At 36.8% G+C, this 13,067-nt stretch overlaps 1 protein-coding gene across 1 annotated transcript in view; it reads right to left on the reverse strand.

The window, feature by feature from the left end:
- Positions 1-13,067, reverse strand: part of LOC128689965 (integrator complex subunit 8-like) — an 80,555-nt gene that overhangs the window by 42,180 nt on the left and 25,308 nt on the right. The window contains exon 2 of the mRNA XM_070088708.1: positions 8,458-8,555. Coding sequence (XP_069944809.1) covers positions 8,458-8,539 — 82 coding nt within the window. The 5' untranslated portion in view covers positions 8,540-8,555. The remainder of the gene's footprint in view (positions 1-8,457; positions 8,556-13,067) is intronic.

Raw genomic sequence — 13,067 nt, forward strand, 5'->3', positions numbered from 1 at the left:
CAGTTTCTTGTACTCAGTCGACAGAATAGAAAGAATACACCTACCAATCCGACTTACGACCTGCTCGACTTACGACCACTCGACTTACGGCCGTGTTTTTTATGCCGAATTTCTGGGAAATAAACAATTATTTGTGTTGTACACAGTGTTTATCCTAAACCTTACAGTATAAAATACAGTACTAACCATATAAAAAGTAAAGTAAAACATGAAATACCAAAATAAAACAATAAAATAAAGTCATTACAAAAATGTTTTGTGATATTCAGTAGTAAAGTTCGACTTACGACCATTTCGACTTATGACCGGTTTCTCGGAACCGAACTCGGTCGTAAGTCGGATGGTAGGTGTACTAGCAAAATAGCTATAAATTTAGTAGACTGGAACAATGGAATGGGCCAAAAAAAGGGCATAAATTGGGTTAAAGTGCCGATGCGTAAACATCGCTGTTGGGTTAAGTGTACAGTGGACCCCCGGTTAACGAACTTTTTTCATTCCAGTAGTATGTTCAAGTGCCAGTACTGACCGAATTTTTTCCCATAAGGAATATTGTGAAGTAGATTAGTCCATTTCAGACCCCCAAACATACACGTACAAACGCACTTACATAAATACACTTACATAATTGGCCGCATTTGGAGGTGATCGTTAAGCGGGGGTCCACTGTATTCTAACCTAACCACTCTGTAATCCGGCAAAGTCACTAATCCGGCACCCTACAGGTTCTGATAATGCCGGATTGATGATGGCTGACCTGTATAGTATTAAAATTTTGTAATTCAAAACTCTACGTATTACAGTGATGGCCTCCTCATACTTATCATAACCAAGACTATAATTACAGTCAGAATTACCAGAACATTCTAATTCCAATACGTATTAACATTTGGCTAATATATTTCATGTGATAAGAGAGATACAGTGGACCCCTGGGTTTTGTCCAGTGCGGAAATCGTACAATTTGTATTTCAAACACTTTTTTCAGCTAAATTTTCCCCCAGGTTTCGTACATCCGCTCGGAAATCATCCATATCAGACGCATCCACCCACCCGGGACGCCGCTTCTCACATGTACCAGACTCAGTCTGCCTCTATCTCTCATTGAGTTAGCAATACTCCGTGCATTCATCTATTGGTTTTTGTGCTTGTTTCTTGATTGCAACTGTGAAATAAGCCACCATGGGGCAAAAGAAAGTTCAGAGTGGCAGTCCTTTGGTATAGAACATGAGAAACACAACAGAATTCAAGAAAGAACTTGTAGCAAAACATGAAAGTGGCTCATTTGTGGCTGAGCTCACCAGGATATATGGGATGCGGAAGAGTTGGTGGAAGACCACAGGGAAGAGCTAACTACTGAAGAGCTGCAAGACCTTCAACTAGAACAGCAACAGATTGCAGCTGAAGAAATTGCTTCAGAGGAGGAGGAGGAGAAAGGGGAGAATGTGCTTTCTTCAGTGATTAAGCACATGCGTGCAAAGTGGAGTGAGTTGCAAAGTTTTGTGGAAAATTATCACAATAACAAAACTGTTGCAAGCCATATCTGCAACATGCTCAATGACAATGTCTTGCCCCATTTTAGGCAAATCTTAACCCCTTGACTGTCACAACCCCAAATCCTGAGGTGTCTCCTGGTGTCGCAAAATTTCCAAAAAAAAAATTAAATTATTTTTCTTATGAAATGATAAGAGAATCTTTTTCCTATTGTAATGACACCAAAAGAACAAAATTTGATGGAAAACTGACAGAATTACACTCTTGCGAAGTTATTGACCTCGGCGATATTTACAAATCGGCGATTTCGCCCACTTTGAGCCCTATTTTCGGCTAATTCCATTGTTCCAGTCAACCAAACTTATAGCTATTTCTTTAGAATGACATTTTTTCTATTGATTGAGTACAAGAAAGTGCCCATTTACCGATTTCAACTACCCAATAATGTGATCAGAAATTTGCAATTTGGCCAATTTCATGAAAATTATAATAAATGACAATTTCAAAATAGAGTCCAGAACGAACAATGCAGACATTCTTGGCTCTAAAATAACATTTTCTTTGTTCATCAGTCACATCTCCAGGCCCCTCTGAATTTTGAATTTTTATTCAAACAAAAAATAAAAGATTTACTGTTATGCAGACTACTGCAATATTGTAATAATTGTATAAATAATGTCAACCCATTCATGACTGCATATTAGAATGGCTACTTGGACATTTATTGGAAAATGAAAACATTTGTTTACTTTTGAACATTGGCAAAAATCAAACATTTCCCCTACTTTGAGCTCCATTTCCAGGTTCTTTTCATAGTAAAACCAATCAAAATCACCTCTATTTCTATAATATGCTTTCCATTCTATCAAATGAGACCAAGAAAACAAGAATACAACCATAAATACTGTACAAAAATAGACCACAAAGTCAGCATTTTAATTACAAAGAAAAAGTCGGAGTTTTTTTTCTCATTATGCACTGCGTGCTGCAGGATTTTTTTTATATGGTGCACACTGACCACACAGATCCATTCTCTCACATGTGGGCCAACCAGCTTTCTCCTGCTTGATTTGAAGCCGCTAGAACAACCAGCTTTCTCCTGCTTGATTTGAAGCCGCTAGAATTTATGAGTATATATACGTCAAACATGGTGGCTCGTAAAACGTATATATAGGACCAGAGCAGTCAAAGGGTTAAAGAGATTCCAGAAACAGGCCTCTCTGGACAGATTTTTTGTGCGACGGGGGTGCAGTGACTCTCAAGCTGGTCCTAGTACCAATAAAAGACAATGAGGGGAAGTAACCCCAGATAGGGCTTTGATACCTGAAGTCCTTATGGAGAGGAATTCCCCTTCCAAACAATAACCTCAATTCCCTCTCCCCTCCTCGCCTTCTTCCATACACCAACAAAAGTCTTCAATAAAGGTATGTAATGTTCATTTATCATTAAAATTAGTCATTTACAGTGGACCCTTGGTTTTCGTGATTAATCCAATCCAGAGTGTCTGCTGAAAACCAAAATTCATGAAAACCAAAACCATTTTTCCCATAAGAAATAATGTAAATCAATTAATCCATTCCAGACACCCATAAGTATGTATTAACAAAAAATAATTTTTTTTAGAGATTAAATAAAGATTTACAAACAGAAAACAATGACAAATCAATATAGAAAAGCAATAATAAGATCACACTTACCTTTACTGAAGACTCTTGTTGGTAAAGTGGACCCTCAACCAATGGCTTTAATCCGTTCCAGAGAGCTAGCCTTTAGACGACTTAGCTGTTAGTCGAATTAATTTTCCCCATAAGAAATAATGGAAATCCAATTAATCCATTTCAGACAGCCAAAAGTATTAACAAAAAATTTTTTTTTAAATTAAATACATATATGTATAAATATACATACAGAAAAAAATGACAAATACAGTATATAAATATAAAGCACTAATAAAATGGATAAATGAACATTTAACATCAGACTTACCTTCATTGACTTATCTTTATTGATTAGACTTGACTTGAGTTGTTGGTGAATGACAGACACGTAGGAGGCAAGAGGAAGGCAAGTTTATTATTTATTTATTTTTTATTTATCATTAATTTGGACATGATACATAGATGTACAAAGAAATACAGTGGTTAAGTGTAACATGCCAAAAGCCCCTTGTATGCAGAGCATTATGGGCAGGCTTAAAATTAACTTAAGATTAATTAAGCAATGATATATTCAGTGGTCAAAATATACAGTAAACAACAATTAAGCACAAATGAATATTTCAAAGACAGGTCATATGGTAATTCGCTGAGTTGCTGTGCATTCAATAGAATGGAGTATTCTGTTAGGTAGTGTAATTAAAAAAAAAATAAGTTTGATAGGGTCACAGGTTAAACATTTATGAGATACAGTTATTCAGTATTTATTTAGTTGTGGGTGAGCAAGTGATTTTTAAGAAGAGACTTGAATTTATAAGCAGACAGTATTTCTTTTATATTCTCAGGTAATAAATTCCAGATTTTTGGGCCTTTTATGTGCATTGAGTTTTTGCAGTGAGAGATGGACAAGAGGAACATCAAAGAGTGATCTGTGCCTTGTGTTATGGTCATGTGTTCTGTTGAGGTTGGTAAGGAGACGGTTGAGGGGAGGGTTTATATCCGAGTTAAGTGTTCTGTGTATGTAGTAGGAACAATAATAAGTATGGATGTTTTGTACGGTGAGTAGGTTTAGAGTTTTGAATATTGGAGGAGTGTGCTGCCTGTAGTGGGAATTTGTTATCATTCTTACTGTAGCTTTTTGTTGGGTAATTAATGGTCTGAGATGGTTTATTGTTGTTGAGCCCCATGCACAAATTCCATAGGTGAGATAGGGGTAAATGAGTGAGTGATATAGGGCCAGGAGGGCTGGCTGTGGAACATAGTACCGTATCTTCGATAGTATGCCTACGGTCTTGGAAATTTTCTTGGAAATTTGTTGTACGTGATTGAAATTTGAGTCTATTATCAAGGTGGATTCCTAAGAATTTTCTCTCTGTGAGTTTTGTGATAGGTGATCCGTTTATCATTATGTTAAGAGGGACATAAGAACATAAGAAAGAAGGAACACTGCAACAGGCCTACTGACCCATGCTACTTCTCCGACCATTGCATCAGTCTATTCAAATCATCCTGGAGTGCTCTAGTGTCCTCATTAGAATGAATTGGATGGCCTACTTTGGTGTCATCAGCAAATTTGCTTATGTCACTACTTATTCCCTTCTCTATGTCGTTTATGTAAATTGTGAACAACAACGGGCCCAACACTGACCCCTGAGGAACACCACTTGTGATGTGCCCCCATTCTGATTTCTCCCCATTTATGCAAACTCTCTGCTGCTTATTTGTCATCCATGCTTCTACCCAGGAAAAAATTTCTCCTCCTATTCTGTGTGCCTTAAGTTTCCATAATATCGAAAGCCTTACTGTAGTCCAAATACACAATATCATATTCATTACCATGATCTACCTCCTCAAACACCTTAGTGAAAAATGTTAGTAAATTCGTAATGAGAAAAAAAACTTTGACCGTGTTTTTGGTATAAAACAGCAACTTTGCAGTGTATTTTCGTATGGTATTTATGGTTGTATTCTAGTTTTCCTGGTCTCATTTTATAGAATGGAAGACATATTACAGAAATTGAGATGATTTTCATTGGTTTCAAAATGAAAAGTACCTTGAAATTGAGCTCGAAGTAGCAGAAATGTTCGATTTTTGCCAAAGTTCAAAAGTAAACAAATCATGCTATGCATCCAATACACATCAGATGGCAAGTCTAATATTCTTTCACAAGAGCGCTGATATTATTTATACCATTTCTACACTAATGCAGTAGTCTGCATAACAGTAAATCTTCTATTTTTTGTGAGAATAAAAATTCAAAGTGGAAAGCAAAAGAAATGTAAGAGGGGCCTGGGGACATGACTAATGAACAGAGGAAATGTTATTCTAGTGCCAGGAATGTCTGTCTTGTTTATTGTGGACCCTATTTGGAAATTGGCATCTTTTAAAATTTGTGTGAAATTGGCAAAATTGCTAATATCTGACAACTTTATTGGATAGTTGAAATCATTCGATAGAAAAAATGGAGTTCTAGTGAAATAGTTATGATTTTTGTCGACTAGTACACTGGAATTGGCTGAAAATAGGGCTCAAAGTGGGTGAAATCGCCAATGTGTAAACATCATCGAGACCGCTAACTTAGCAAGAAATTCTGTAAGTTTTCCATCAAATTTCATACTTTTGGTGCCACTATGATCGGCAAAAGATTCTCTATCTTTTCATAAGAAAAAAAATAATTTTTTTTTCCCGAAAAATGTTCGACCCTGAGAACAAGTTTGGGAGAGGGAAAGGGTTAAATACCTTACCACCTTTTATATACAAAAAAAGTGTTGCAAGCGCTGTCACCAATCATTGCAACACTCTTTAACAAATCCATCGAATCCTCTACCTTCCCTACAGTTCTCAAAATAGCAAGATTCACCCCGATACATAAAGGAGACCAGACTTGAATATCTATAGGCCAATATCCAACTTACACCCTCTCTCTCTAAAATCTTTGAAAAATTAATTCATAAGTGAATCTATTACTGCCTCATCTCCCACAACATACTCAACCCCTGTCAGTTTGAGTTCAGGCCTAATAAAAATACAAATGATGCTATTATACACATGCTAGAACAAAAATATACTGCACAAGAGAAAAAAGAAGTCCCACTGGGGATCTTCACTGATTTACAAAAAAGCTTTTGATACAGTTGACCACGATTTGCTCCACATAAAATTGGCGCACTATGGTATAAGAGGGAACTTCCTCGACTACCTAAAGTCATACCTCAGCAACAGAAGCCAATATGTGTACACAAATTCAATTCAATTCAATTCAAGTTTATTCTATAATGGTTACAATGTGGGGTTTACAGGTTTTGGGTATTGTGTGGTTTACATGTTATAAAATACTAATTACAGAGGGGGCCACTAGGACACCTAGCATGGCTAGGCATTTCAAGCAGACTTAGATTAATTCTTAACATTAAGTCCTTACAGATTATAGTATTAAGGCTAAGTGACTACATCATAATTTTGAGTTTAGCAATGTGAATGCTTTTGTTTTGGCACAATACAAGGTGTCTATATTTGAGTAACATAGGCAAACTTATGACTAGTTAGGATTCATTATTTTAAGATTAAGATTAGTATTTCTGGGTTTACAGTCAGTGGGTGAGTGAGTGTAATTGTGAACCACCAGGTGGTTATCATGTAGTTAGTTGTCGGGGTGGATCAGGGAGATAAGATGTTTTCTAACTGCAGTTTTGAAAGTGATGAATGTGTCTGCAGTTCTAGAGTTTTCAGGTAGGGTGTTCCAGATTTTAGGTCCTTTGAAATACATTGAACTTTTGTAAAGGTTTAGCCGAACACGGGGAATGTCATAGAGATGTTTGTGTCTGGTGTTATGCCTGTGGATCCTGTCACAACTATCAAGAAAGCATTTTAGGTCAAGGTTAATATTGGAATTTAAGGTCCTGTAGATATAGATTGCACAGTAGTAAGTGTGGATGTTCTGATCAGGGAGTAAGTTTAGAGCTATGAAGAGTGGGGGGGGGGAGTGTTGCCAGGGATGGGATTTAGTGATTATTCTTACTGCGGCTTTTTGTTGGGTTATTATTGGCTTTAGGTGTGTTGCTGCAGTTGAACCCCAAGCACAGATAGCATAGGTGAGGTATGGATATATAAGTGAATGGTATAGTGTGAGAAGGGCAGTTTGCGGTACGTAGTATCATATCTTGGAGAGGATCCCCACCGTTTTGGATACTTTTTTTGTTATGTGTTAGATATGGGTGCTGAAATTTAGGTTGTTGTCGAGGTATAGGCCAAGGAATTTGCCCTCATTATGTCTGGCAATTAGATTGTTGTCGATCTTAATGTTAAGTTGCACAACACCTGCTCTGCTACCAAACATAATATAGTAGGTTTTGCCAGTGTTAAGTGTAAGTTTATTGACTGTCATCCAAGTTGATATTTTGAGCAGCTCCTCATTAACAATGGTGTTGAGGGTGGCAAGATTAGGGTGGGAGATGACATAAGTCGTGTCGTCAGCAAATAGAATGGGTTTCAGGTGTTGGGATATGTTTGGAAGATCATTGATGTAAATGAGGAAGAGCAAGGGTCCAAGGACACTTCCCTGCGAAATTCCAGTATCAAGTGGCCGTACTGATGAGGCTGTATCTTTAAAACACCGACTTTACAGTGTATTTTCGTATGGTATTTATGGATGTGTTCTCGTTTTCTTGGTTTCATTTGATAGAATGGAAGATATATTTCAGAAATAGAGATAATTTTGAATGGTTTTTTGACTAAAAAAACCTTTAAATTGAGCTTAAAGTAGGGGAAATGTTCGATTTTTGCCGATGTTCAAGAGTAAAGAAATCACATTATGCGTCCAATACATGTTGAAATTGACCAAATTACCAATTTCTGATCACTTTACTGGGTAGTTGAAATTGGTAAATGGACAGTTTCTTGTACTCAATCAATAGAAAAAATAAAGTTCTAGCGAAATAGCTGATTTTGTTTGACTGGAACAATGGAATTGGCCAAAAATAGGGCTCAAATTGGACAAAATTGCCAACTTCGTACTTTTGGTGTTATTACCATTGGGAAAAGATTCTATATCATTTCATCAGAATTTTTTTTTTTTTTTAAATTCTTCGACACTGACAGCAAGTTTGTGAGCAAAGGTCTCGAGAGTGAAAGGGTGAAAGAGACGAACAAAAAGCAGTTAAATAACTTGGACAATACAGGCTTCCACTGTATTATTATTATTATTATTATTATTATTATACAAGTTTGCTGAAATAAAGAAATAATTTCATAAAAAGACACGCAATATTAGAAATTACTGTATCTTCGTGGTACAATAATATAGCAACTTACCAGGATTTGTTTGATTCAGGTGAGACTCTAATAATGTAGGATTCAGGAGAAATTCAAACCAGGCAACAATGTCCGAGGCCATTGCGACTTCCAAACACCTGTGGATGAACTAGTAAATTAGAAATAACAAGATACATGACAGATTAGAATGAGAGACTAAATAAACTTTAGTATTACCTCACTGCATAAATGCAAACAGTAACATCAGGTAGAATTAACAAGGGGTTAAAGGCAAGGCTTAATAAAAGTTTCAAAATACTTCATATTCCTATACCACACCAGCTGGGCTGTGGTTTGTACATCAGTCTACATGCAGTCAGCAGTAACAGCCTGGTTGATCAGGCCCTGATCCACCAAGAGGTCTGGTCACTGACCGGGCCGCGGGGGTGTTGACCCCTGAAACGCTCTCCAGGTATACACTCAGAAGAGAAGCATATTTATCCCCTTGCATAGTCTTCAGAGGATTGTGTGAGAAACACCATTTAGAGAACAACAACTGTCTTTTATTGAAGAACGTAAATTCAGTAGGCATGGTGAATGTCAACATCAGTTTGAGAAGCATTATCTGTGCACACCATGGTTACATAATGTACTGAAATTGCTATCATGGACAGGTGAAGTCAGTAGTATGAGAGAAAGTTTATTATGAAAAATTCTATCACCTTTTCTCAGCAGGAGTGAACAAAATTGAGTACACAGCTCAATGTTAAGGTTAAACTCAATGGCAGTGTAGCTCAATGGGAGGGCTTTTTATGGTGAATCGTAGGTGTGCCAATGGAGTGTGAAGCAGTGGACATGTCTGACTGACTAATAGGTGGCAGCATCGTGGGAAACAGCAGGATTATGTGGATCAGTCATCACAGAACTTCTTCACATCCATACTATACCCAGGCACATTCACACTCACCTTTAAAATTTTTTCCTTTGTTGTTTTTACTAAAAGGACAAAGTATAAGATTTTTTGAATGAATAAAAGTGTAGTATGGATGTGAAGAAATAATTGATTGTGAATGTTATGAATGAAAAGAAGCTGGATGCCCTAGTTTTAAACAAAATGCAAAAACAACCTAAAATAACCTAATGTAATATAACCTTACTCTGCCATCAGTAGATATGCACCTGTTTACATTTAGCTGGAGCATGACAACTCAATACAGGTGGGCCATCACTAATCCGGCATCATCGAGACCTGTAGGGTGCCGAATTAGTGATTTTGCCAGATTACAGAGTGGTCAGGTTAGAATACACTTAACCCTACGGTGATATTTACGCATCGGCGATTTTCACCACTTTACGTCCTATTTTTGGCCCATTCCATTGTTCCAGTCTACCAAACTCATAGCTATTTCGCTAGTATTCCTTCTATCTGTTGACCGAGTAGGAGAAACCTTCCATTTACCTATTTCAACTACCCAATAGTGGTCAGAAATCGGTAATTTGGCCAATTTCATGCAAATTTCAAGATACCAATTTCAAAATAGGGTCCAGAATAAACAATGCAGACATTCCTAGCACTAAAATAACATTTTCTCTGTTCATTAGTCACATCTCCAGGCCCCTCTTATATTATGCTTGCTTTCCATTTTGAATTTTTATTCACACAAAAACAGAATATTTACTGTTATGCAGATTACTGCATTATTGTAATAATTGCATAAATAATGTGAACCCATTCGTGACTGCGTATTAGACTGGCCAGATGGACATGTATTGGATGATAATGTCATTTGTTTACTCTTGAACATCGGCTAATTTGAGCTCAATTTTGAAGTAGTACTTTCCGGCGTGAAGATATATTACTTCTGTAATACATCTTCCATTCTATCAAATGAGACCAAAAAAAAATGAGAATATAACCAATGTCGCTGTTTTACACCAAAGGCACAATCACCGATTTTTTAACCCCTTGACTGTCGCAACCCCGAATCCTGAGGTGTCTCCTGGTGTCGCAAAATTTCTAAAAAAAAAAAAAAAAAAAAAAAAAAAAAAAAAAAAAAAAAAAAAAAAAAAAAAAAAATTATTTTTTTCTTATGAAATGATAGAGAATCTTTTCTCGATTGCAATGACACCAAAAGAATGATATTTACAAATCGGCGATTTCACCCACTTTGAGCCCTATTTTCGGGTAATTCCATTGTTCCAGTCGACCAAACTTATAGCTATTTCTTTAGGACTCCATTTTTTCTATCGATTGAGAACAAGAAACTGCCCATTTACCGATTTCAACTACCCAATAACATGGTCAGAAATTTGCAATTTGGCCAATTTCACGAAAATTAAAAAATATGACAATTTCAAAATAAGGTCCAGAATGAACAATGCAGACATTCCTGGCTCAAAAATAACATTTTCCTTGTTCATCAGTCATGTCTCCAGGCCCCTCTGATATTACTCTTGCCTTCTATTTTGAATTTTTATTCAAACAAAAAATAGAAGATTTACTGTTATGTAGACTACTGCAATATTGTAATAATTGTATAAACAATGTCAACCCATTCATGACTGCATATTAGAACAGCTACTTGGACATTTATTGAAAAATGACATCATTTGTTTACGTTTGAACATCGGCAAATATCAAACATTTCCCCAACTTTGAGCTCCATTTCAAGGTTCTTTTCATAGCAAACCCAATCAAAATCACCTCTATTTCTATAATATGCTTTCCATTCTATCAAATGAGACCAAGAAAACGAGAATACAACCATAAATACTATACAAAAATAGACCACAAATTCGGCATTTTAATTAAAAAAAAAAGCTGGAGTTGGTTTTTTTTTCTCATTATGCACTGCGTGCTGCAGGATTTTCTTTATATGGTGCACACTCACCACACAGACCCATTCTCTCACATGTGGGCCTACCAGCTTTCTCCTGCTTGATTTGAAGCCGCTAGAATTTATGAGTATACGTACGTCAAACACAGTGGCTCGTAAGACATATATATACGACCAAAACAGTCACTTACTACACAGAACTATTCTCTCATATGTAGGTCCAAATTTACTGGTCACAGCTTATCTGAATGAACTGAGTTCATGGCGACTGACAGTGGCTTCAAAGCCACCTTATTTTTTATGGACAATGTACAGTGTATGTGCTTTACGTAATGAGAAGCATTTCTTTTAAGCGTTGGAACTAAGGCTAGGGCTAAAAGTGAGCAGGTTATAACAATAAATGGAGAAAAAGTAATTGGAATGACTTATGCAGCAAGTAACGCCACCAAACAGTAGCGGCAGATTGGTGTTGCAACCCCAGAAATCTGAAATTATGCTAGCTGAAATTAGTGCCGGATTACTAATTGCCGGACTGACTGAGAAGTGCTGCCAAAATAATGATCTGCACAGGAAATACTTCTGTGAACATAGATTGCACAAGTAAAATGCACACAAATAACCCGTACATAGGAGGGGAAAAAGCTTACGACAACACATTTTGGTTCATCTTGGACCATTCACAAGTTGCATTGACTGAAGAGAGTGAGTGAGCCAGTATACAGAGGCGAGGAGAACAGGGATGGGAGAAAGAAAGGAGGAAACAAAAGGAGTGGTAGTAAAAAAGAAGGGGGGAGTACTTTATGCCACAGGAAAAAGAAAGGGGAGCAAAAGGGGTAAGAGTAGTAGAAAAGGTAGAAGGTAGAAGCAGTAATAGTAGTAAAGGAGTGGTAGTTGTAACAACAGTAGAAGTGGGGTCAGTCTAAGGACAAGAAAAGGAGCACTCCAGGAGAGCTAAGGGCCCCACAAGAGGTAGGATCAAAAACATTGGGGGGAAAAACTGAAGGACAGAATGCACTAGGTTATAAACACTACATATATATACTGGCTCACTCACTCTCTTCTGTCTGTGTGACTTGTGAATGGTGAAAGACGGTCTGAAACGTCATGTATTGTGCTTTTTTGTTCTTTATTATAAGATGTAAACTAATGCCTGAGTTCTGCTAGGTAGTAGTCTCAACTATAGTCTATATATGCCTATGATAATATAAGACATGAAAGTGGGACATACAGCTTCTCCTCACTTAGCGACGTACTCGTTTACTGACGACTTGAACTCACGACAGGCTCTCTGACCAGTATGCATACCTAATAATGTATATTAAAGCTGATTTCCTCTATTCTGTTTATTACTACTGTATAAACATTTAAAAATATACCAGTAATGTTATAAATGGTGCAAAGGTGACATTAAAACAATATCAAAGATGGTTGACACAAACCCACTACCATTACAGTAAGCTCCTTGCTTAGCGACGAATTCATTAACCAACGTGGTCTTAGGAGCGGAACTCCATTAAGTGAAGAGAGGCTGTAACTGAAAAGTGAGCTGAGCTCGGACATTATTTTATACATACATGTATATAGAATTATCATACATACAAGCTATCAAAAGAATAAGTACATACTAGTCATTTCTTGCCCAAATTGTGATTCTGGGAGATATTAGCAAAAATAATGCCTTTATTTTTACTCAAAAGCCATGTTAAGGCCAGTCAATGACTAGTATTTGAGTCAGTCGACACACTGAGTCAATTAAAGCACACATAAATAAAAGCATGCCCATTGGATGTTTACCAATAATGGAGCAAGTTAGGTTCTGCTACATTAGATTAC

The sequence above is a fragment of the Cherax quadricarinatus genome, chromosome 25 (assembly GCF_038502225.1).
Source record: "Cherax quadricarinatus isolate ZL_2023a chromosome 25, ASM3850222v1, whole genome shotgun sequence".
Lineage (NCBI taxonomy): Eukaryota > Metazoa > Arthropoda > Malacostraca > Decapoda > Parastacidae > Cherax > Cherax quadricarinatus.